Source organism: Ursus americanus, chromosome 24, assembly GCF_024610735.1.
Source record: "Ursus americanus isolate L20-20 chromosome 24, mUrsAme1.1.p, whole genome shotgun sequence".
Lineage (NCBI taxonomy): Eukaryota > Metazoa > Chordata > Mammalia > Carnivora > Ursidae > Ursus > Ursus americanus.
The window spans coordinates 44,412,189-44,437,659 of NC_142150.1; the positions used below are offsets into that span (position 1 = coordinate 44,412,189).

The 25,471-nt window shown below is 57.8% G+C and overlaps 1 protein-coding gene across 7 annotated transcripts in view; it reads right to left on the reverse strand.

The window, feature by feature from the left end:
* Positions 1-1,262: 1,262 nt before the first annotated feature.
* SHANK2 (SH3 and multiple ankyrin repeat domains 2) overlaps positions 1,263-25,471 on the reverse strand; it is a 503,557-nt gene continuing 479,348 nt past the window's right edge. For 6 of the 7 annotated variants that reach the window (XM_087855105.1, XM_087855101.1, XM_087855103.1 and 3 more), the window contains 4 exons: positions 22,272-22,402; positions 20,974-21,085; positions 16,295-18,704; positions 1,263-6,817 (listed from right to left, as the gene is read on the reverse strand). In XM_087855105.1, coding sequence (XP_087711231.1) covers positions 6,247-6,817; positions 16,295-18,704; positions 20,974-21,085; positions 22,272-22,402 — 3,224 coding nt within the window. In that variant the 3' untranslated portion in view covers positions 1,263-6,246. The remainder of the gene's footprint in view (positions 6,818-16,294; positions 18,705-20,973; positions 21,086-22,271; positions 22,403-25,471) is intronic. The other variant, XM_045775905.2, reaches the window with a different exon arrangement.

The following is a 25,471-nucleotide window of genomic DNA, read 5'->3' on the forward strand; positions in this document are numbered from 1 at the left end:
CAGAGTGCACCCAGGAGACTTACTGTTATTTCCAGCCTGTGCTATGTCTTGGGACCATGCACGGAAATAAACTGACCTCTGCCTTGTGCTGGGGTCGCTTCCCTGGCAGTTCGAAGGCTGTGTTCTCCTGCTCTCTGGGCCCTGGGGTTTGAACAACACATTTAAGTCCATGTAAACTCCTTGGCAAGATAGACTATGAGCGGGCAGTGGCAGGAGGGCTGCTCGATGGCTAGGAGCACAGGACGGGTGTGCTGCCACCAGATGCAGCTGAGATCAGCTGTCTCCACACTCAGACCTGCTCAGCTGGCTGCCCTGAAGGCCAACCTGTGATTTCTCTGATCCTCATCTCGTATGGGGCCCTGGGCTTGCCCGCCTGTCCGCATTGCCTGGCGGCTGTGCTTGGCACTGTGGCACGCCCCTTTGACTCGGGACACATACTCGCTTCCAGCCGAGGCAGCAGCAGCATGTGGAATGGGGACCCCCGAGAAACCCCACCGTCTCTCCCAAACCACCTCTTTCAGATTCTCAGATTATGGGCTACATTTGTGGCCTGAAACGAGTAAGTTTGGATCTCCAATTGACTTTGGCCTGGTACACAGCAGCACCGATGCTAGTCTTGTGAGATAAACAGGCACAGCCTGCGGAGGTCCTCGCTCCCTTGAGACACGTGTTTGGCAGAGACCAAGACATGGCGGTGGACACGGCACACGGTGTGCACCCGCCTGTCGACTGGCTGAGCCATCCCCCGTTCTCACTGTGGCCGTGATGACTGTAGCCCCACAGGCAGGGCAGCAGCTCCTGACGTGCTCTCTACACCCTGGACAACTTCTAAGATGACAGAGGCCCTCGCATGACTTGCAGCACAGGGAGTATAGTGCCATTGGGCCAGAATTTGGGTACTTCCCACGGCATTTTTCTTTTAAAAGAAAAACGGACTGTGTACTGACACTTCTTTCACGTGTAAACACTGGAAATAGTTCTGTGATGAGAGGCCTCAGTCACTATCAACAAATACTTTGTTAATTTTTAACAAAATCTGAAAACAGTCAACACTGTTGCCTTCAAGAAGTCGCCAGCACGTGCCGCCGGAGCGACATGGCACGGGGGTGGGGGGGAGGCGGGGTTCGCCCAAGGCCTCCTGCCAGGACGCCTTTCTCTTCTTTGGGGACTCTCGCACACACTCTGTGTGGCAGGTGGGTGAAAATACTGACCGTGATAGAGCAGAGAGCACTTTTGATGGAAAATTAACTGATAACACACTCTTATTTCAATTTTCTTTTTATTTTTTAATTTAAACGACTGTGTATATTCCACAGTCTTAGGATGAAGGCTCCAGAATCACGTCTACGTCTTCTCAACATTTCAGTTCTTGAATCGGTTTTTACTTTACGTTGTGCATTGATATGGGCTTCTCAGTTCAGAAAACAAGGCACTAGAACTATTTTATCAGCTACATTAATACAGTGAAGATATATTTATCCTTTCATTAAATATACAGCATTTGAATACAATATGGTTTTATGCAGATCAGGTTCAAAACACCCAAGGCACACACTTTATTTTTTTCCTTTTTTTTTCATTTCTGTATTTATTTGAAGGCTCATATTAAAGTTTCAGAATTGCTATAAACAGAGTTCCAGAGTAGAAGCAATGGAAAGTGATTGTTGTAATTTTAAACACAGAACGGTAAAGACCGAAATGCAGAGACATGTTATAGGAACAGTAAAGAAAGAAAGTCACGGATACAGTGCGGATTGGAAACCGAAGTGGTCAGGCCTGCTGGCGTCGAAGAGACAGATTTGGAAATGACCCGAGTCCCCACGGAGCGCGGCACCCTGGTGCAGCCGCGGCTGTGCCCCCCTAGGCGCCGTGGGATTTCCTCCTGCTCGGGCTGCTACGAGTACGGACAGACGCTCCAGTGCCCTGGTTGGTAAAATGCCTCAAATAAAATACAAGTCAAAGAAAAAGTCTTCCATTTTTTTTTTCCTTAGGACAAACTGATACATTTACCCAGAAGAGGTTTAGAAGAAACCATTGGCGGTGATGGGGGTGGTTAAGGTCTGGGTGAAACCACCGGACAATGAGGCGGGAGGCTTAAGGGAGGGTGAACTACGCGAGATGGGAGGATTCGAAGTTTTCATGACCATAGACACATAGTGGCTGCTCTTCGAATGGAGAACGTGCCAACATGGAAGAAACTGTCCAGGAACTAAAGACATCAGGTATTCGTTGATGAGACCAGAGATGAGGTTCAGTGTTTAAAACATACTTCCCTACAGACAAAGGGATAGCCCATGTCTTCCTGGCTCAGTTCTTCGCCAAAAGACACAAATTCTCTTGCCCCAAGCCTCACTGCCCGCTTGCTGACCGAAACATGGCTGGCTGCACGTTAACCGGAGAGGCCGCCCGGTTCTGCAACCCCACGGCCTGGCGGGAAGAAGACGAGCAGGTGGGGGCGCGGGGACCCCCCTCGGCGCCACCCCCACTTCTGTCCCAAACCAAAGGAAGGCCAGGCCTCAGCTGGGCTCTTACAGTAGAGCTCACGGACGTGCACGCCGGCACGCACCCGGCTCTGAAATCGGGCACGTCTCCGTCTGTGCCGTGAGGGTACTGTAAGGGGAGGGAGCCCAGGCGGGTGAGCTCCTTGAAGGGAGGGCTCGGACTTTTTGAAGAAACGTGGTACCTGGTCAACCTTCCGGAGGTTCAGTGGTGATGATGTTCAAAGAGCCTACGTCAGATTGCAAGCTGGCAACTCCTGGCTCGCCCAGACGGCTTTCGCTGTGTGCAATCAGAGCCACAACATTAGTGCAATCGCATGTTTATTTCTCTTACAGTAATCGTGGTTGCCATACAAGAGACTGAAGGGTCGGGAGGAAGTGCAAATTACAGGAGTGTGTTTTTTGTTCTGTTTTGTTTTTTTTAAAATAAAGTTTAAAAGGAATAAAAGCACAAAAGTAACAGCAACACAGATAATGCGAACACAAGTTACACAAACCATAGCGTGAAACATATTAGTTTCCAAAAAAACAAAAAAAAATTGTTAATGGGAAAAAAAATCAATATTTGTGGCCCACACACACAAAGTCATTGCCAGATCACCTGGGTAATGCTTGCTTGTTCAGTAACTCAGGAAAAAAAAAATCACCATTTTACTAACTAAAGTACCACAAATAATCCACTTTGTGATAATGTAAAGTTCAGCAAATCAACAGTCACATTGAGTCATTGTATATTCTATGAATTAACTTAAAGTGTGCCCAGCCAGCCTGGAGAAGGCGCCGCGGCAGGTGTACATAATTTACATCTTGAGAGATTTGGGTTTTGTATACACAAGGTTACAGAGACTAGGCATGTAAATGCAGTTTATTTCAATTACAGTAGATAACAAAAGTGGATCTTAAAGCCCGGAATAGTATTAACATGGTCTTTATGTGAGCAGTGTGATCTGTGTCCCGCCTTTGAGGAGGTCACGGACTAGGGCCTCGTCCTAATGTGTCCGAGGGGCGGGGAGGGAGAACAGTGGGCGGCGATCTCAGGAACTATTGCTCTCTGTAGCAACACCATCGAATAGGGCTAGAGATGGGTTCATCTTGGCAACATGTGCTACTCTGTTGTCAGTGCAGGTCCTGTGGGGTCCTGTGACTTTTCTAGAATAAGACAAGGCAAAAATAAGTGACTGCCCAGCTCTTTTTTTTGTCTTGCCGTCTGCTTGCTTCTGGTCAGTTGCCCGTGGCTCGACGTCTCTCTAAGAAAGGGAGTGGCAGCCAAAGTCCAGTGAACCTTAAACCACCAGGTGGCAACCTAGCAGCGCCTTCCCTTCCTGTCCTCTCGTTCTGGCGTGTCGCCTGGCACTGAGCGTGGAGGTCATGCCGAACAGTAGACAGAGGAGGGAAGAGCCAGGGTGAGTGGTGCACTGACTGAATTTTGCTCTATCACCAAATGGAAGACAAATAATGGCCCAACCACCACCTTTTCATTTTCTGAACACCTGCAGGTGGCCTCAGCAGGCCACCCATAGTGTCCCCGGCGCACCCCATGACCGAGAGACGGAAGGTGTGCAGGACAGAAGTGCCTTTGTGTTCGACTGATTTCAAGTTGGAGTGGGGCATTCAAATACAGACTGTCCTGCAGAAGGGTTTGGAACAGAGGAAGGTCCAAAACTCAGTTTCCAATTCAGGGGCATGTGGCTGGAGAAACTGTGTGTGTGTGTGTGTGTGTGTGTGTGTGTGTGTGGTGCGTATTGGTTTTGGAGAAACTGCTGCATTGTGAATTGTAACCACTTTTGAAGAAATAATTGTCCTTCGATGACGAAGTTCTAGCAAAGATAGAAAATATAACACAGCTCTGCTGGTTCAGATGCATCCAAATAAGGTTGATTTAAAAAGGTCATACTTTTATAATTCCACAGAAATAGTATTAAATCACAAAAGTTTTTTTTTTCTTTAACTTTCTAGCACTGAAGTGGCACAAAGGCTGCCTAGTAGACCAGCCACTTTTTTTTCTTAAAATATTGTGCTTATAAACTATCTGTACAACTATTTAAACTTGCAGTAAAGAAAGAGATTTTAAATTGCTAAATTTTATGTGTTCATTCTAGAGCTGTTCCAGACCTAATCAGACACTTGATTGTGAGCGTAAAGAAAAGAAAGGAAAAAAAAAATCATGTTTTTATAATTAGAGATGGGCTAGGCTAGTTCTGAAATCATAATAAAAGCCAAAACCTGCTGTTCGAGTTTCTTCCAAGTGTGGGAGAATGTGCTGGAAGCCTGGCTGGATGTCTGGTGGCCCCCTGTGCAGGCTGCAACCTCCCTTGGAACCCGGAGGTATTGTTACAGGGGGAGGGACTCCAGGGAGGAGAACGGGCACAACTTGGGAAAGCCTCGAGAGAGAGGGGCCTGGCGCAGCCCGGGAAACCTCCCTGCTTTCCTTTCTTCGTTTGTCTGCCTGCCCCCTCACCCTGCAGCTCACCGTGTGTTCTCAACCCTGGGTCCAGTCTAGATGCCGTACCCACTGGGTTCTCAAGAAGCCTATTGTAAGACAGACTGGTGGGCTGCGCGGACAGTTGGAGACAAAGGGGTAGAGCCCCCAAGTGCCATCTTCCCTGGCCTCAGAGTGCAGAGGGGCTGTCTCGGCAGAGATGCTTACCCTGAGCTGGGTTTGGAACTGACGTCACAGCGCCCCACCCGGCTCCTGGGGAAGATGCAGTCTCCCCCGCCGCAGCACGCGCCCACCGTTCACCTCGTGTCCCACCCTCGTGTTACAGTGGACGCTCACCTGCTCTGATCTTTGCAGAACGCAACACACTTTCAATTTAAAAAAAAAATTGCGAAAGGCAGAGAATCCCCTTCTCGCCGTCCTGGAGACACTTCTGGCAGATGACTAACTGCTCTTCTTCCCCCTCAGGGAGACTTGGGACCTAGGCAGCCGCACACTGGCTGCTTCCCATGGCCAGGTCTCCCCTCCTCCTTGGAATCGCGGCTTTGTGCTTTGACTAACTCCGTGTGACATCTGTTCGGCCACTTTGGAATTATGCTAATAGATTTGCCGAAGTAAAGAAAGAAAGCAGAGCAAAGCTGGGCACGATCCCATTCAGACTCCCCACCACGGCCAAGAACTTCATGGCCAAAGAACCACGGATGCACATGGCAGGAGGAGATGGGGTAAAGAATCCAGAGGGAAAAAAGATTCTCTACCTTTCGGGCCCAAGAAGGGGCACCGGACAGACAGGTGTGGGGTGTCTTACTGCAAGCAAAGTAGAGGAAAGAAAGGAGCAAGTGAGCATTGAGTGCCCTCCCAGAGGCCACAGACTGAGGTGGGCCTGGGGTGGTGAGAGCTGCCCGGAAAGCAGAGGAGGGAGGTCTCAGGAGGTATCTAGAGGACACTGGTGTCTGCCTGCAAGAGCAAGGGTCCCGTGCTAAATCGACGGGGGCATCCCTGGGACCTGGCAAAGTGAGGTCACCTGCATGCTAGGAGGCAAGCTGTGCCTCTCTTCCTGTGGTGGCAGAACTCCCTCCCCGTGTCCCCTGCTGCACAGAAACAGCCCGTGAAGCCCACGTGGAGAGTGGGGGCATTTCAAGGCCTTCGCTCAGCCACACCTGGACACACTCGGCATTTCTTTGGGTACCAGGAGACAAACCCGTGGAATGGGGTTGGTGCTCACAGACCGTGCTTGGCCGCCCAAATATTTCAGTAGAAGCCCATCTCTACTTATAACAAGAAGTCTGTAAAGGTAAAGAGCAGCCACCCTTATCTGTCCAGCAGCTGTTTCAAAGCCCTTTCTATGTTCATCCTGTGCCCGACCCGAGTCACCCCAAGATCTATGAGGTCTTCCTTCTGAAGGTTTGGTAGGTGACTGCCGTCAATCTCATTGTCCATGAAGGTCTCTTTATGCTCACCCAAGTTTAGACTTTCCAGCCAATCCGCCACGTCTGGTTTAGTCCACAGGTGCACAGGCTTAGTCGTAAAAGGCTTATTTGAGATTGGCTGTTGCAGTATCGAGGGGGACGGCGACCTGCTGCGTCCCGCCGGGTTCAAGCCAAACAGGTCCCCGGACGGGGGCTGGCTTGGAAGGCTAAAGACCTCTGAGAGAGTGGGAGAAGGAGCGGCAGCAGCAGCGGAGAGGGGGGCAGGCAGGATATCTTTGCTCAGCTCTGTTGGCGACACCACAGGGCTCGGGGCACGTCTTGTTCCTGAGGTCCTACTCTCAAAGTCCGCGGGCCGGCTCTGCAGGGTGATGGGCTGCGAGGCCCCCGGGCGAACCGTGAAGGTCACCGTTGTGCTCCGTGTACCTGAGACGGTGCTCATGACCTCTGGACTTCTGAAACGGCAACAACAGAGACAAGTATCACAAGCCGGGTCACGGCGTGGGTCAGCGGGATGCAGACTGCCAAGGTCAGGGGGCGGGGCGGGGCAGACACTCTCCACAGCAGCCGCGCTGGCAGTGAGCAGACGACTTGCCATGCCAGGACCCGGGCAGGGAGGAAGGGAGCAGGAGGCAGAGCTCTGAGAAGACACCACAGCACACCAAGGCCGCCCACTCACCTGGTCCCCCGTGGGGGCGGTTGCCAGGCGGGGGCACCTGCGCCGTGTGCGCAGGGAGGGCCAGACCGGTGCAACGGGGGAGGCACTGCTAAGGGCTCACTCAGAAACATGAGGATGGGGCCTGAAAGAGGCCCTGCTCCCTGGGTGAGACGTGTCTGGTGACGTCACCAGTACATCACCAGTACGGGGAAAAGGACAGCTTTTGCCTCCATTTCGGCACGTAGAAGGAAGAGACCCTCCCTCTTAACTGCCTGTCAGGCCTTGGGCTTTTCAGCTTGGAAGGACAAGGGGAAGGGCCCCTTGCAGGCTGGCCCTGTTGCAGTGCGTGGGAAGCCCCGCACCTCCTTGGGGGCACTCAGGGCTTGGAGAAACCGTCCACGGACCCTGAGAACGAGGAGTAATTTGCCAGAGTGCAGTCTATACTGACCCGGAGGGCTAAACCAGGACTGCTGCGACTTTGTCCAGTGTCGACGCGGCCATCTGGTTGCGGAGTGGAGTGGGTGTGCTAATGAGTTTTCTCTCGCTGCGTGAAGGCAGTGCGGGAAGCTCCCTGTCGCTATGTATGAGCCTCACCAAAAAGCAGAAATCTACAAGGAACCCCCTTCTCCCAAGTGGCCAGGAGAGTCCTTGGGAGTCCCCCATGTCCTTCCTGCTCTGGCCGGGCAGGTGAAGCCCGAGGGGTTGGAGCGGGGTACACTCGTGCCTCTGAGCTTTGGCCTTTACTGGCCCCAGGGAGACGGCTGGATGACCCGAGGGGAGGAGACTGCATCTCAGTGCCAGGGAAGTCTCTGGTCTTTGTGTTTACCCGCACGGTGGCCTTTTATGTACGGCCCCCTCCCTGGTTCTGGCCAAGGCCCACGGCAGCCTTTCCAACCACAGAGAACAACCACGCCTCTGGGCTCTGGTTCATGCTCTTCTCTGCTGTCCCCAAACTGAGGACGTATCCATGCTACCAGCCCAAGAAGCCACAGCCAACTAGGGGGGCGGCACGAGTAGGTGTGTGTTTCTTGCCTTCTGGGCTCATTCATGTGAATGTGGACAGACCACCCACCTCCTTCCGGAAGGATCCCTCTTAACACGGGCTCCTCCTCAGGATCTGGACTGGAGATGTATGAAGCCTGGCTCCGCCCAACACCAGCGTAGGCACATTTTAACCTGTGAGTCTCCATGTCTTCATAGGTGAGATGCGCTCCTCTCCCTCCCAAGTGGTGAGAGTGGGGGTAGGGCGTGCTTGGGAACATGTGAAGAGCCACACAGGTGCTGACATGGCGGGCGATGAGCACGGACAAGGACAGGGACGGGGTGGGGGGGGCTCTGTACACGGAGGGGTGAGCTGGGCACGAGGCCCAGTCGGCCCGTTCTGTGCCCTAGCTTTTCTTTGCCTCTGTTTTCTCTGCCACTGATAGATATGTGGGTACGACCACCAGTCGGCTACCTGGGTTCCTCCAAGCTTGTGACACTTCTGCACCCGATGGCAGTCTTGGCTGCTTCAAGGACGGGATGCGGAAGCAGCAGATGTAGAGGGGGTGGGGTGGACTCGAGCTTTGGTCCTGACACAGGCACTCCCAGGGGCAGGTGGGTGTGACCGGGCCAGGGACCGCCACCCCCGGAGGGTCCCCATGTAGCTTTCTGGAGGGCTGGGTGCCCCAGGTGGGATGTGGTACAAATAGGAGACCTCCGTCAAGAACCTCTGGGGGCTGTGGGTGCTGGTTACTGGTGCGTACTGGTTATACTGGCCGGTAAAGGTAGCCCCTCCACCACTGCCAGGCTCAGTGACTCAGAATCCCCAAGTAGGAGCCCCGATGGTGCCAGGTATAGGGACAGGGAGCCAGCGCCTCTGGGACCTAGATCAGGTTCTTGAGAGAGGGGTGGCCACAGCAAGGGCTTAAGGAGAAACCTGCACGTTCTGCTGCTCAGGCAGAATCGGAAGCCCCACTCCACTTCCAGCTTGGGCCGAAGCGCACGCCGGGAGGCAGCGCGTGGAACGTCCTTCGAGCTGGCCTGTGCCCTCCCTGCACCCGCAGCACAGGGGCCCCTCTTGGTTCTGCTTTGATACGATTAAGCTAAGGGGGTTGAAATAAAACCATGAGTAGGCGCAAAGCCAGGCGATCCGGAGGTGGCCTGAATTGTTAATTAGGGCCTAGAACCTTCGGGGAAGAGACAAGGTTTTTGTAAAGTGGGTGAATCTACAAGAGCACCTTTGCTCACCTGCTGCCTTGTAGTAACGGTGCGGATGTGCTTTTCTAGAGCTGACACTGCATGGTGACCGTGCCCATGTCTCTAACTCTGGGTGGACCCACCAGGGCGGCACAGTCGGGGAGGGGATCCCCAAGCCCGGGCCACACTCAACAGTGGGCACCTCCGAGCCAGAGGACGGCTGTCAGCACTGTCCTCCCGCTGCAAACGTCCGAGCCGTTTCCAGGCAGTCGGGATGGTTTGTTTTTTGAAAGGAAAGCCTTGCAGGCAGCTGTGGTTGTTGTCGGAAACAGAGAGAAGGCTCTCAAGCACACCGGTGGGGAGCGGAGGGACAGCAGCGCACACGAGGGCAAGGCGTTCACGCGAGCGGTACTTACTTCTGTTCACGTGAACACCCGTCACGAGAGCACATGAAAATGACAGAATGGGATGGCTTGAGACAACACTGCAAAATTAATTGAAATTAAAAAAGAAGCTTTTTTCGATGGAGGAAAAGGCAGGGGTACAGACGTTGGCTGCGAATCTACTGAGGCTGGTCCCTTCCTGGGGCTGAGGAGGCAGAGCGGGCAGTCCACCTCGAGGCCTCACCTGCATATTTGGAAGGAGAAAGTCACGACCCTGCCTTCTCGGGCTTGGGATAATGTGAATATCAAGAAGAAAAGCACCCAGGGAGAGCCTGGTAAGAAAGCGAGGACCACAGCGTTGGAATGACACGAGGTCGTTGCTAAGAGCCTGACGAGGGCTCCCGAGCCATCCTTTGTCCTCTGCAGCTTGGCAAGTCTAAGTCAGCATTCCTGGCGGGGGGAAGGCGCCCCACGGATCTGTGCTTTGCTTCAAGTCTACACTGTGAGCCGACAGCCCGGCAGCTAATAATGCGGGGGTGCCGGATCCGGCCACGCGCTTGGGGCCGGCAGAAAGTCGCTGTGGAAAAGAGTCACCAGAGAGCCTGAGAAGCAGAGCGAAGGCCCTCGCCGGGCTGGCCCATCCTGCCCTCCTCAGTAGCTTGATTACTCTCGGTTCATCACGCTGACATTATTCACTGGATCCTCCTGCTGCAGAGATCGTTACGTTGCTAAGCAACCACTGGGTTCCCGGGTGGAACACGCAGGAATCTGTCGCCCTGGTTTAGAACAGACACATGCACGCGCACACACCCTCTCTTGGATCAGCACTCTGTGCTGCCTTTTACATCAAATCCATATGGAAACAGAAGTAAAACAAGAATTGAGAGCTAACTGACGCTCTCAGAGGCGCGTTGTTATTTCATTAGCCAGAACCGGTTAACTGGGGTGGGGGAAGGAAGATTCAAGTGGCTTTTCCAGTGTGTTTCCAGACTCCATCTGGCTCTTGAACAACCACTGAATGCACGCCAGAGGCCGCTCGGTGATGCCGGCTAGGTGTGTCTGTTGTCCCGCACGCGAGCTGGGGCAGCGGCTCTGAACCCGTTTGGCACCAGACTGTCCCAGCGTGCCCGTTCACACCTCTGCGTTTTGGTTACCAGGGGCTTCTCGTGAGCAACCTGTCTCGCGTGGACACGACCCTTATTGCCAAAGTGTTCTTATGAAGTGGCCCTGGGACGGGAGGTGGGGAGGGCCACCGAGTCATTCTCACGCTTGCCTAAGGCCTGAGCACTGCCGTCAATGTGTCTCCCTGACTCCACGCCTGGGGTGTGTTGGTGCCTCTGATACTCAGCCCTCACGGCTGCCATGGCCCCAAGCACCACCGGGGGCCTCAGCCCCCCGTCGGTGTGCAGTGTCATTGTTGGCTGAATGGCGGGTGGATACTGTTTAGCTTGTGGCCTGATTGGCACGTTAAGTGACTGCGAGTGCAGGTGGGTGCCTTGGGTCCATCAGGAGCCTGGGTCCTCCTGCCAGAACATTCACATCCAAGCAGGTCAAGAAGGCGCCCCGTTTTCAGGGAGCAGCATTCACCCCGAGGTGCTCCTGCTGACCGATCCTAACGTCAGGACTGGGAAATGAGAGCCTAAGAACCACACTTGCGATTGGCAGTCGGGTGAGCACGGGGAAGGGCTGCGGCCGGCCTGGAATAACCCTTCTCAAATACCGTCTACAAGGAAGCACACTGGGAGCAAACGTGATCCCCTGTGCATAGCGCTCACCCAGTCATCTACACTTCCATGCACTGACATCTCCTTCCTGTTTTGCTCAGGGCCGTGAAACGGTAAAAGCCCCGTGACGACGTCCACGTTAAGGGAATGCCGTTGGGCAGTTTCTATTACTGAGTCAGCTTTGAAGCCCATGCTCTGGGACCAGCTGGGCGGAGAGAACTTTCTAACAACCCAAATTGATTTATTTTAAAGCCAGAAGGCTCTCAGGATAATACTGCAGAGCCAGGAAGGCTCTGGAGGCACTGGCCAGGCGGGGGCGTCCAGCTGTGTGGGGCCTCGGGAGGATGACTTTCCTCCCCCGAGTCCATCTGTGCCCCTGGGAGGCGGAGGCCGGACCGAGAAGATCTGGGTGACCTAGAGGGGCCTTGCCACGCCCTCTGGATGGAAGCTGAAGGGGACCCCCACAAGCTTACGTCCACTGCTCCCTCAGCCCGGCACACACCGGGTGAAAACGAGACTGACTCTCCGCAGGCATGGGAGTGCTGGACACAGAGCCGTGCGTCTGTCTCGCTCTGGAAACGATGTCTGGGTTGTCTGGGCCGCCAGTCAAAGTGCAGGAGTCAGGCAAACAGAGCTGCCGTTCTGGGTTCCTGAGGCCCTTGGCCTTCGAATCTGCCCCATTGTCTGCAGAGCACAGGCCCCCCTGGCGAAGGGCACCTGTGCCACCGTAAGAGCCTCTATACTGTACGGCTGCCGGTAACCGTGACACGGAGGTCAGGTCCTGGGACGGCCATCCTCTCGCAGGACGCACGCCGTCCTGCTCTCCCCCACGGCCCGCCAGCCCTCCCTTGGCATGGAAAGCACTTTCTGGCCTCCAGGCTTTGTGCCTGCTGTCCCCCGTGCCTGGGATGCTTCACTCCTGGTTTTCTGCTCATCTGGCTCCTTTTTGTATTTCAGGTTGTTCAGGTCACTTCCTTTGGGACTGTCACTTCCTTCCTGCCTGTGTTCACTCGGACTTGTGAATACACCCCCGTTCCTTTGTAGCACTTGGTGCACTTCGGGTTTGTCGTGTTTATTACTTGTCCATTTTCCCCCTTGAGAGTGCGGCTCCCCAGTGGAGGAGAGACCTGCAATGTCTTCCTGTTCAGGGAGGAGTCCCCGGGCTCAGCACAGTGCCTGGTGCGGGAGAGGTCATCGACAACTCTGTGTCTGCTGCCTAGCCTCCGAGGCCCAGGCCTCTGCGGGCGTGTATCCTACCTGCTGCTCTCCACCCTCAGGCCTGGCCCTGGGCTCCTACATAAGAGCAGCTCAGGGACTCCCGGCCAGTGGACTCCGGAGGCCCTGGGCCAGGCTGGGCTTCCAGGCTCAGGGATGGAGTGTCCCGTCGCCTTCCCAGCTCTGCAACCCCCCCGCCCCGCCCTGAGACATGTGACTTCAAGCAAAACACCAAGTGCTCCAGAATGGGGAGAAAACCACTTATGCGGAGCCCTCCAACGCCACGACATCCTCAGGGGTCGTCGATCACCAAGGGCTTTGGAGAGGAAAAAGCACTTGCACGCGAAGGCCATCCTTGCAGCCGCGCACAGCACTTCCGCCTGTGCCTGTCTAAGGGGGCACGGCCGCTGTCTTCCTGACTTCGAGCTTCCCGGGAAGCCTGGGGCTCCACAGAGTCCTCGCAGATGCCCTCAAACCACAGCTTTCTTCGCTCTGATCCAGGATGAGGTTACTTCCTGGAAAAATCAGGCTGGGCGGTGGAAGGAGCGCTTTCCCCGGAGTGCCTGGCGGCTCCTTCCTCAGTGGGACGTTCTAAGATGGGGCCGAGGAGGCGCCTCCAACGTTTGGTCCTAAGGAAAGCTGCTTGATCATGTTCTCGCCAGCATATCTGTAATCGAGACATCTCCAGATCCGTGTCCTCTCTGGTTTTGGGGAACAGACAGGAGCTGTGGGGCTCAGGTCAAGTCTCATGCCTTTGGGTGAGCGAGGTTCTCGTCCACCCTGGGCTCTAGCGGGAAGTGAAGATCTCATGTCCTCGGGTGACCGAGGGTCTCGTCCCACCCTGGGCTCTAGTGGGAAGTGAAGAGTCTTAGTCGCTAAGAAGCACCCAAGGGGGCAGGTAACCCCAAAGAGGTGAGCTCCAACACTCGGCCCTCTCTCGGGTGATCGAAACAGTTTCTGTGGAGAGAGGATTTGTGCACATGGTCGCTTTTCATTCTCCCTACGGAAATGCCTTTGCTTCTCCTCAGGAGGACGCCCTGTGTGCAGGTCCACGCCTCGCGCTGCCCAGGGCCACTCTAGCCCGAGAGCCTAGATGCATTTAAAAGTAGCAGGGACCCCCCTGGCAGGGGGTCTCCAATGGACAAATACCCAGGCCTGTCCACCAAGGCAAGACCAAGCAAAGGAGAGGCTTGCCCCTGGGGGCAGACGCACGTGTGAGGGGGCAGCCTGGCCTGCCTCGGGTCGCTGCCCAGCAGCTGTCACCCACCTCACCCTAGTCAGCAGCCTCACGGCTGCAGCTCACATCTGCTTAGGGCTTTGCCCAGTGAGGCCATGAGATCAGCAAAGCTACAGTAGCTGGCGGAGTGCCCAGTGCAGCCCCGGAAGGTGATGACCTTCCTCTTTGTCCTTGGGGCTCAGGGCCATCGGATGCCCAAGCCAACTCAGTGCCACCCTTGGCCGAGAGCCAAGAATAGGATGCCCCCTCTGGGTGCTCAGCAGTGCCAGAGGCCGCGGGGTGACTGGCCTGGCCTACCATCAGCCACCGGGTCACCAAAGAGCAGGACTCTGGCATGCAGCTGGGCTCAGGTGAGCCACAAAGACCTGGGGACGGCCTGCCCTCGGTGATCTCAGCCCTGTGGACAGCTTGGGCAGCTGCCCCTTCCTTCCGGGCTGATTCCTGGCTCCCGCAACACCTCTGGAGTGGAACCCTGAGACACTTCCTGGGATGGAGGTTGGGTCTGCCTTCCGGTGCGTGCTCCGCCCCTCTGACCTTTGGTCTGTTCATGCGCACATGGGAAATAACGGCTGGCCCTGTGTCAGCGGTGCTGGTGGGGCATGATGCCCAGCATTTGGGGAGGCCTTGATAGATGTCGGCTGATGTTCTCATTGTAAGTGAACTGGGTTATAAATAACAGAACAGACCGGAGGTAGCTGTTCTTGGCATCAAAGCATCGCTTGGAGGTGGTCCTGCAGCTGCTCTCGAGAAATCCAACAGGATTCTGCCAGGTGACGTCTGCTCTGAGGCCCCTCCCACTGAGGGAAGTGCAGGCGGGGAAGCCTTCTGGACACGTGTAGCTTGACACCCACTCTCCCCCATGCCTCCAGGAGCTCACCGGTTGGGAAGGGAGTGGAGGCGGCGAGCAATCCAGAGGCTGCTGGTTCAGGGCGGGAGGGCTCGGGGCAGCAGGGCTCAGGCCCTGAGCAGCCCTTGAGTCATCCCTTCAGCCTCTTCTGAGCTCAGACACTGTCAATGAGGGGAAGCGCCAGGCCAGGCCCTCAGCCTGAATCCTGGCTCGGTCTCCTGCTGCGCATGGGGCCCAGCCACTCAGCACCCCACTTCCCACTTCTGGAGAGTGGGTACAATCAGTACCCACTCCCCTGCACTCACGGGCCAGCATCCTGTAAAATGTGAAGCATTAAAGATAAAGCATCTTCATTCCTGTGCTTTCACGTGATGTAGCAAAAAAGAACCGTATTCTCACATACGGGGAAAGGGCAAAACCGGCCAGTTTTAAGATTTTCTTTTCAGACTTTTAAGTATATGATAGTTGTAGGTATGTATGTGCAGATGTCACCAGAAGTGGGGACTTTCTGCAGACTTTCTCTTCGACTGGGGGTATTATTTGAACATCACGATTAGTGGTACAGTCCCCATTAAAAGACAGAAGGTCACCCTGCTTCTCTCTACCAAGGCTGGCCAGTAAGTATTTCCCCGAGCGTAATGGGAGCCATCCGAGGAATTTACTTATGTCCACACTGAAGGTAACTGGGAAAACTGTGGCTCTCGGCTCGCCTCAGCAGGCCCAACCAGAGGGGTGTTGCTGGTTAATGGACTGAGACGTTTGAGTCAAATGCCTGTCCGGAGGGAGCGCGAAGACAGGCTCGTTAGTCAGAGCGACGGGATCTGGGTGCGGACACTGGTGCGGGAGGCCAGGGAGGAGCTGCAATGCACAGTGAGTGGGGAGGACTGCCCAGTACCGTACGGGTCCTGGTGAGATCACCCCAGAGCTCTAGGCGGACAGCGAGCTCGGCATGCCTTGCCAGAACCTTCTGGCTCCGTTTAGAACTCACCCCTCCTATTCTACCCCCAGCTGCAACAGCAGCACCTTGAATGCTGAGGGAAACTATGAATGGTCACCCCATGCACGTGGGGTAGGGTGGACACCCTCTTCCGTGATGCCTGCCTGCTGGGCTGGGCTGGGCTGGCCGGGGGCAGGGTGCATTCCCCTCTGAGCTCACTAGTGAAGCCACAACCTGGCACCTTCCTCAGCTCTCCAACCCGTCAGTGACGGGAAGAAGCGAGAAGGATCCATGCACAATTAATCATACACGCACACACGTGCCGACCCACTCACTCTCCTCTGGCACGGCTACGCCCTACAGCCAGCTTGGCCAAGCTTGGTTTTGGCTTCCGCGAGGCTCCAGAATGACCTTACAGGGGGTCCTGGCAGAGATCTGGAGGACACAGAACGACAGGGACCAGAGCTCCTCTTTGGAAGCCGCAGTGGGGATGGCCTCATGTGGCTGCATCTCATGACAGGTCTTTACTTGGGGAGCGCAGCGTCCTGCCAGGACGTGCACAGCGCTGTGCCAGAGTCCAGGAGAGCGGGGTGGACGGAGCGCAACAGGTGCGGCCAGCGCGAAGGTGTTCTGGATTCCCCTCTTCACGTCCGCTCTGGCTGCTCCCCGGGGGTGCTTCCTGGTCGTCCCTCACTGGACGAGACCAGAAAGCCAGCACCGGGCGTCTGTGTCTAAGCCAACTGTGGGACTTACCTTGGAGCGAGGCTGGCAGGCTTGGTTCCCGTGGGCGAATCCAATCCTTCCCCCGGCTTTGCCGATTTCTCTCGGTTCATTTGCTGTAGGATTGAGTTCAATTCACTGATCACGTTTGCCTTCGGGCCTGAGCGAATCGGGCTTCTGACCTCGGAGACGTCCCCCCACAACTTGGAGGTCCTTGGTGGCGTAACCTTCGGGGCCCCAGGCTGGGTGCTGCCCGGCGGCGGCGGGGGCGCCGGGGGAGGGATGACAAAGCTGTCCACGTCCTCCTCCACTAGCGCGTCCTGATAAAGTGCATTGCTTTTGGGAATGATGGGCTTCACTTTTGGCTTCGGAGGTACTGGGGGCTTGTCCACCGTAAATGCTTGCCCATCTGCATAGACTGTGCAGGTGTCCACGTTCTCCCCGCCTTCGGAGGACAGGGTAGACATGCTGGACACCGTGGAGATGGTGCTGGTCGTCTCGAGATGGTGGTCGCTGCTGCTCCGGCTGTCCACCTCCTCGATCCCAGAGTCCGTGACCGCGTCAAAGTTCTCGGGGGGCGGAAGGAATGAGGCAGGCAGGCAGTTGGAAAGGCCAGCCGGCTTCTTACTGTCTGCACAGTTGGCTGGTTGGCTGGGGTTCAACGAAGGGGACTGGGAGGTGTCCTGTTTCTTCTGCTTGACCAGGTCCGTGAGAGCGGGGACAGAAGCGATACGGTCATCGGGGATATCAAAACTATTTGCGAATTCCAGGGGGGGAGGCAATGGCTCTGTAAAAATAAAATCCTCATCCAGATCCACGGATGCCAGAGGGGGAGGAGGGATGCGGAATGGCAAAATCACCGCCTCTTCCACAGAGCCCGCGGCCACAATGGTCCTGCCGGGCACGGCGGCGGCGGGCTCGGGGCTGGCGGCGATCTGTAAAGCACCGTCGGTTTCGGGAGCGCCTTCTGGCACCTCGGACAGCGAGTGGTCTGGCTTGGCCTCCACATCGGCTTTCTCTTCCTCTTCCTGCAGCAGGTGGTCGGTGGTGGCAGCGTCCACGGTGTGGACCATCAGCAGTCCGGCCGACCTCTGCTGGGATGTGTCCACAATGTTGATGAGCATGTGTTTCTTGTCCTCGCCCTTCCGGTCCTTGCCCAGCTCCGTCTCATACTTGTTCTCTGTCTCCTGCCGCCTTAGGGGCCCCCGTGTGTTCTGCCTGGTGACCGGAGGGAAGCCTGCTTCCACGCTGGGCCGCATTTTGGTATCGATATAGAGAGGTTTGTGGAGGTCGGCCTTGGGGGCCTCCCCCTTGGGGCCCTGTTGGGACTCCTTCATGGCTCGGTCCCTTGCGGACAGCGCCAGGGCCAGCGGGGAGCTGGGGTCCAGCAGCCTGCCCGTGAGAGGGTGGACGTAATTCTCAGGGCTGGCCGCGCTGCTGCTCTTGGGGGGCACCGCGGGGCTGCTCTCGGGGCCCTTGGCTTTGGATGTGGAATTCAGCGGCCTGCTGGCCTCCCCCTGAGCTGTGGCCTCGCCACCACCCACAAAGTGGTTCTCAGGCTCCCTGGGTGCTGCGCCCGGCGTGGGCAACGACAGTGGCTCGGTGCCATCCTCCTCGCCGAAGCCGACCTCCTCAGGGAAGTTGGAGGAGCGCGCCCGGGGGGCGGGCGGCCCCAGACCCACGTCCTCGTCCCCCAGGTCTGTGGAGAGGAAGGCCGGGGAGTTCCTCCTGGCTTCCAGCCGCTTCTCCCGGTCGCGGACGGCCCCGGCGATGGCGGCGGCGAAGGGGCTGCTGACGGTCAGGCTGTCGTCGGGGCGCAGCTGGCCCGGCTGCTCGGGGGCCTGTGGGTCGATCTCCGTGCTGCTGCCCTGGCTGCTCTTGCCGCTGCTGCTGGTGGAGGGCTCCTTCACGATGATGGTCGGGATGGGGATGGAGCACGTCTTCTCGGGGCTGTCCTCCACATTGGACTGCTTCACCAGCATGCCCTTCCGCCGGGCGGGCTTGGCGGGGACGTACACGGCTTTGCTTGCGATCCTCCCCACCTCCGAGTACGGGTTCTCCGGCATCTGGCCCCTCTTGTTGCGGAAGTTGGCCTGGGCGGCGGCGCTGCGACTGTAGAGGTCCTCGGAGTCCAGGGAGTAGCGGTCCAGCTCCCGCCGGTAGTACAGCCCCTTGTCCCTCATCACGGTGGCCACCGTGTCTGAGCGAGCCGCGGGGGGCACCTTGGCAGCGGAGTTCTGATTGAACGCCGGCTTGATGGTCCCATAGACTCTGGGGGTTGGGGACTTGGGGCAGTTGTAGGTGGTGGGGGATGGGGGTGGGGGGGACGGGGGCACGGACTGCGGTGGGGGGGGGATGTCCTCGGAGGTGTCGGGCATGGACAGGCTTCTGGTGAACTTCAGCATCGGAGGGGCCAGGAATTGCCGCTCTTCCTCCGTTATTCCTGCAAGGACAAGGCGGGCTTAGTTTTAAACCGCGACAGTGACGTCCCGCCAAGCTCCTAGGTTTGTGCGACACGCTATGGCTGCACGCTCACAATGAACCGCAGTGCACACTTGTTCACGGAACACAGCACAAGCCACAATGGCAAGAGCTTACGTGGCCCATCCGAGCCCCCCAAGGAAAAGAAAGGAAACGGGGAAAGAAAAAAAAAAGGTGCTGGGAGGTATCGAGTGCGTGCTGTTGAGATGTTCTGCGTGCGGCGGCCAGAGCAGCAGCGGGAGGGACGTGCGAGGAGGCCAGGGCATGTGCCCGGGGCCACGAGCCGCGTGTGAGCACGTGGGTGTGCGTGAACACGCGCTGGGGCTGGGCTGGGTCAGGACGCATCTGTCCTGTCGGGCTTGGCCAGGGCCCTGGGGCTGTTTTTGGCCCCTGGGGGCAGAGGCTGTCATGATGCCCATTGGAGACCAGGCCCATGTGACGTGGACGGTGCCGCTGCCGAGGGGCGTCAGAGCTGGCTTTGCCCGCGTAACAGGAGCCTGGTTTGTCGCCTGACTTCTCTGGGCCACCTGAGGCCTTGAGGGCGTTGGCCTCCCTCAGGAGGATGGCTGTGAGGCGGAGAAGGCCCTTCTGGCTCTTGAACACGCCCATGAGGGGTGGGGGCCCAGACTCCTCTTTAACCCAAGGCCCCAAGCCCAGCCAGGAGCAGCTTCCAGAGCAAACTCTGGGCCACTGGCCTCAGGAGTCCCTCTGGGTCCTCCTAAGACACTCTGGGCCAGGCTGAGGGGCCAGGCGCGTTCCACCATTACCACTAACCCGGGTCAGCACTTGGCACAAAGTCAGGGCGTGCCCCAGGACCAGACCTGGCGAAGCAGCACCTGTCGGGTGCGAATGTGCCCAGGGGCCTGGTGTGGTGATGGCGGGCGTCCGGCCTCGCTGGGCCTGACTCCTCTGTGCAGGTCGACTGGGCAGGGCTTACAGACTCTTTCCAGCGGTCTGAGATATCGAAACATCAACAGAATGCACTCCAGGAGACGGGAAGCGGACACAGACACAGACACAGACAGATGGGAGGGACTCGGGGCTCACGCTGGGGGCATGCGGGTGTTCAAAGAGGTAACGGAATGAATTACTTCAAATAAAAAAAACTTCTAGGACAAACTAAAATAATTTATTCCAATGAAAATTTCCATTCGATAAGGGTATTCCCAATTTAACGTACTCCTGTGGGAGGGTATTTTGGTATCGAACAGACAGATTACTAAAAGGCCTTCTTCTTGACCGTTTGTTACACGTGGGCTGCCTGACAGCGATGGTCCCACGGAGTAATAATTTAAGAATACACCTTATAGAGTAAGTATAGGGTTGCATTCAGATCACAGATTCCAAAGCGCAAGGTTCACTAACCTGACAGAAAGATTCTGCTGTCTGACAGGAGGAAATCAATTGTTATTAACCAGGTACAGAGCCGGGGACACAACATGGCGTCTGCGCTCCTCGGCGGTGGCCCTGCACTCCTGGGAGGGCAGGTCTTAGGAGCCAGACGCCACCTCCACCACAGTCACTACCGTCTAGTCACTGCCTGCTGTGATGACAAGGAGCCAGGCCCCCAAACAGCAGTGCGGGAGATGCTTCCAGAAATCAACCCGCAGCGTCCCCAGGGGCCAGCCTGGGATGGCTGGGGCCACCGGTGTCCGGCAGTGGCCCAGCTCCTTGAGAATTTACGTGGTAAAGCCAGTGCTGGAGCTTCTCACAAAGGGGCTGCCTGGCAGGGTCACAGTCCCCTTGCCTGGAAGCGTAAGTGTCACCGGGACATTAACAAGGAGGTACGGGGCTTTCTACGACACACGGTACATTGGTTTGTCCGAGTTCTAGAACCTGGCCCCACCACCCTCGAAAGTATGTCCACCGAGCTCGTCCTATGCAACATGGCAGCTTCATTCCGGGCAATATGGGGAATGTGGGGATCGCACTGAGCAGGGGACCCCCTCCACCGGCCACTCTGATCCCCGCAGGTCGAGGGAGGGGGCTTCCCGGACCACCCCGGTCTGCCCTCTGCCTCCCTCCTACACATGCCCCCTCACCCTGCTGGTGTTAGCACAGATTACGTGCTCGCAGGCTGGATTTTGTCCCAGCAGGTAGAAGGGTTCTAGTCTGCTGGGGCACTCAGAGGCCCCCGGTGGGTGGGCTCGGGGCGCGGCTCTGCCCTGGGGCCTCTGCGGGCTTCCCTGAGAGCCAGGGGCAACCTCTGGGGTGTAGGCCATGCTTCTTACCTATTGATTTCTGCCTTCGCATCGTACCTCGGGGAAGGCCCAGAAATGGGCCTTTCGGGCTCCCGGGAACCGTGGGCGTCATCACAGCGATCCCCTGTCGTTCGTACACGGACTGCAAACCAGAGAGCCCGGAGTGAGATGGGCCCCGACCAGCCCCACCCATGGCAGTCAGGCCCAGCAGCCTGGGCAGCGGGCATCTGTGACCCAGCTTCCCGCACTGCTCCCAGCAGCAAGTTGCATCCAGCCGAGGCTGATGGGACGACCAGCTTCAAGGACCCAGAAGGGGCTCTCCCTGAACACTCTGCTGGCTCCTGCCCCCTAAATGCCAGCGTGCTCGGGGGAGCCGTGCTCTGGCCGACTGGCCCGAGTGAAGGGACCAGGGCCGATGCTATATAGGAGAAGGCACACAGCGGCGGGCAGCGCAGGAGCCCCGGTCGCCCTCCACATCTCGGTACAGAGTGGGCGGGGTGCTGGTGTGAGCTAGCTGCTGCAGGGCTGCCCGGGAGCTCCAAGGCATAGAGCCCGCGGCAGGTGGGCCGGCCCAGCAGGGACCTAGTGCTCACCTCCTCCACTTAGGAAGCGATTCCCGTGCAGCCCCCACCCAGCCTGCCGCTTCCCTGTCTGTACGGGGCTGTTGGCCGCCCCCCACCCCGCGGCATCGGGGGTGACTCTGAACCTGGGGGAAACGTGTGCGCGCTCGTGCATGTTGTGCTCAGGCCCCCGGACGGTCTTCCTACTCACACCGTCTCCCCGGGGCTTGGGGCGTCCACCTGGTTCTCAGCCCGAGCCTGGGCTGGAGAGCACTGGGGGCAGGGGCGGGGAGTGGGGAGCATGCTGGACGCGGGCAGAGGCTGCAAACAAGGCAGGCAGCGAGGATGGTGGGCAGGGCCGGGGGGAGGCTGGGCCTGCACGGGGAGGTGGCCCGGAGCTTGCGGGAGCCTCCTGGCGTTCTGGAGATGATGGGGGTCCCAGGACAAGCATGTCTATTGTCGTCACTAGCAGTTGCCTCTGTTTTAATGTGCGCCACACAAAATTATCCTATCCATGGGCGATGTTTACGGGTGTGACCGTCAAAGATGAGATCAGGGGAAACCAAGTGACTCAATGTGAGGTGGGTTCCGAGAAGGTACTAAGGAATCGGGACTGGGTCACTCAGACCTGCCACCAGGCACGGAGACAGAGCGCAGGTGGCCAAGTCTGGGAGAAGGTGAGGAGCACCCTGCCCGCGCAGCTCGGAGCGCGGGAGCTGCCACCGCCTGGATGGCCCACCCACCATCCCCCAGGGCACGGCCACTCACGTTCATGTCCGAGACGGACGGGAAGCACCGGCTGGTGGGCCGCTGCTTGATGGTGGCCACCCTGGACTCCATGGCCACGTTATCAGCAGCGCGGGATGGCTTGGAGGCCGGGACTATCTCCTCGGGTTTATCTGCAACGTGAACATGATGGTGGGAACAGGTGTCAGTGGTCAAGCCCCTGAAACAACCAGGGGTCTGTCTCTGGCAAGGTGCCCTTCACACGTGCGCAGCGATTTCCCTGCTCTGGCCTCGACCATGCAAGCGGGTGCGCCGCACCACGGCGTGGAGCACGCATGCATCAGTCTGCCACATGCACTCACAGTGTCACTCCAGGGACGCGCACGCGGACAGGACGGGGGGGAAAGCCCTCAGCGACACAGCCTCAGCCCCCGTGGCCCCAAACTCCCGGAAAGTCACATCTTCACTGGAGCCACTCGGATTTGTGCCGATGGAACTTACTCTTGACTGTGTTAACTAAACCGATGTTTGGAATCTTTTTCTTTTTAAGAGCTCAGAGGCACGGCTCCTTTGTAACCAGAGGCAGTTGCCGGGGTGCAAGGCCCTTAAGGCCCAGGTCTGGAGGCAGTGGGTGCAGCCAGCTGGGCTGCATAGCCAGGTGGGCCACGCTGGCCAGTTCGGGGGTGGGCTTGGGGGCTGGCTTGGGGGGCTGCTCAGGGGCCGGCTCGGGGTCTGGCTCGGGAGCCGCCGGGGGGCGGGGGGGCAGCTTGGGAGGCCGAGCCCACACTGCCTGGGCAAGACCCGATTTCCCAACAGTACCACATCCTCATTTCTTTGTGAAAAAGAAAGTAAAGGGTTAGTTACAAGTGATTTTTACAAATTAAAAACTTAAGAAAATTTTAAACTAAAATGTTAACTTTTTTGGAAAATGTGACAACTTCAGCACATCCCAGAATTGCCCTGACGCCCTGGCTTTATCAGGAGGATGCCTGAGACCCTGCAGAGCAAGGGCGTTCAGTGGGGTGTGCCCCAGCTCCCCTTCCAGGAAGACCGTGGCCAGGTTAGCATGAAGCCAGCATGAGGGAAGCCTGGTGGGAATAGCCCGTTTTGGATCCTGTCAGGCACAGCACTCTCCTTGCTCCCCCAGGGCTATCAAGGCCACAAGCCTGAGGCCTCCTAGCACCCCCAACCTTCTCTGGGATCTGGTGACTCCCTGCAAAGTGCACGCTGTCGCAAAGACCCAGGCCCCTGGGGTCCGGCCCACGCCCCAAGCTGTGAGGTCAGCTCACGAGTGCTGGAGCAAACAGGAGCTCCAGGCGTCAGGTCATTCCCATTGGGTGTGACAGCCACTTGTAACGGGGACTTCCCAAGAGGAGCTAGCCCCCCGGAAAAGCCCCCCAGAGCCTCGACACTCTCAGAGCCCCGACCAGGGAGGGTGTGTGTGTGGGGGGGAACCAGGGGACCCGGCAGGCAGCCACCAGGCCCACCCCAGTCTCCCCCAGCACGCACAGGTAGGACTCTCCCTGGGGAGCTGCTCACAAGGCTCCCGACCCCAGAGCTGTGTCCTGGATCACAGGTCAGCAAGCTACGGCCGGGGTCAAATCCTGCCCGCTGTTCCCAAGCTATACAGACTGTTAACATTTTTAAGAGGATGTTAAAGGAGGGGAAGGAGAATGTGCCACAGAGAGCCTGTGGCCTGCAAAGCCTGAAACTCTGGAAAATGCTTGTGCCTGGCTGGGACCCAGTCCCAGTTCACCTGCCACTGAGCCCCAGGCACGGGGTTCGGGCAGAGGAGCCTCAGGGAGGCCCTCCCGCTCCTCCCCTACAACACACAGGCTCATGCCTGCCTCTCCCCTGTGAAGCGAAGAGCCCGTCCTTCCCTCCGTCCTGCCCTGTGGTCCGGGCTGGCTCTCCTCCTGGGCGCTGGGGGCGCAGGTAAGCGTTGGTCCCTTAGGGAGTTGATCAGACACCCAGGTCACGGTGTCCCCAGCCCGCCTTCCTCTTCGAGGCTCTCGGAGCTGTCCTGCCCTCCTCGCCTGTGCTCAGGGCTACAGAGGCGCCACTCACCCCTGCCCCTGACGGCTGCCGCCCCTGGTCCTTTCTCTCCTGTCCTCCTGCCTTTGCTGGGTCTCTGTCCCTGTTGCTGTGCACACCCCACCTTCCCGGAAAGCTGCTTCCTCCGGGAAGCCGTCCCCTCTCTGATCCGGGCCAGGACTCCTTCGTGGCTGGGCTCTACCTCGCTTCTGTGCAGCGGTCCCAATGCTGCCCTCAGCCGGGCCACGCTCCTTAGATCACGGCTCAGGGGCCTCTCACGGCAGCGCTCTGGTGGTGCTCGGTTAGTCGCCTGGGTCCTTGTGGCCCATGCCTGGAAGCCGGGCCCCTCGCCATGGCGGCGGGTTTGCTTCCGCTCAGGTGCAGGAAGTTGGGTGTCCTCGGAGCTGGGAGCCTGTCTGTGGGTCCAGCCTTCGCCGCAGCACACGCACTCACCGGGGCTCCCCCAGGGCCCCCGGGATGCGGAGCCCAGCACTCGTCCCGTGGGGGGCCCTGCCGGTGGAGTGCTGGCTGTGCCGCAGGCTGCATCGGGCGCGGTCCCCCTGGGGCAGGGAGCCGGGCGGGACGCTATCCTGGGATGCAGAGCTAACCAGCCGCATCTTGGCGAGCCTCCTGGTTCTAGCTGTCGCTCTGGTTTGAAGCCCCTTCCCCCGCATGCTGCAGGTCTGCTCCGCGGTATCGGTACTGCCTGGGATCTTCACGCGCCCTGAACAAGCAGGCGGCAGGTGATCGCAGAGCTTCTGGGCACATGGCAGGCACCCTAAAAATACGCCTTGAATGCTGGGTGTGCACAGGTGACGCCAAGGTCGCATGGTAAGAAATCGTCCCTGGTGGAAATTCTAAATGCCTCGCTTTTCACCCTAATGAGAACCTGGAACAATCTGGATCTGAGGTGCTAAAGGTCATGCAGGTAAACACTGGGGACCAGGTGGTGGGAGCTGGGGCTCCAGTCGAGGTCATCCAGCCTCTGTGCCCCCACCTTGGGCCAGGGGTGCCGAGGCCCCCCGTGGGCAGTGGAGATCTAGGATTGCCATCAGGATGGCCTGCCTGGTTGAGCTGGTGGTGAAGTCAGGGCATTGTCCATACCACACTCACCCACGGCGAGAGGCCACCTTGAGTGGATAGCCTTGTCTTTGTCATACACCTTGGCCCTCCTGCCTCCACCCAAATGCTCTTTGGAGCCAACAGCA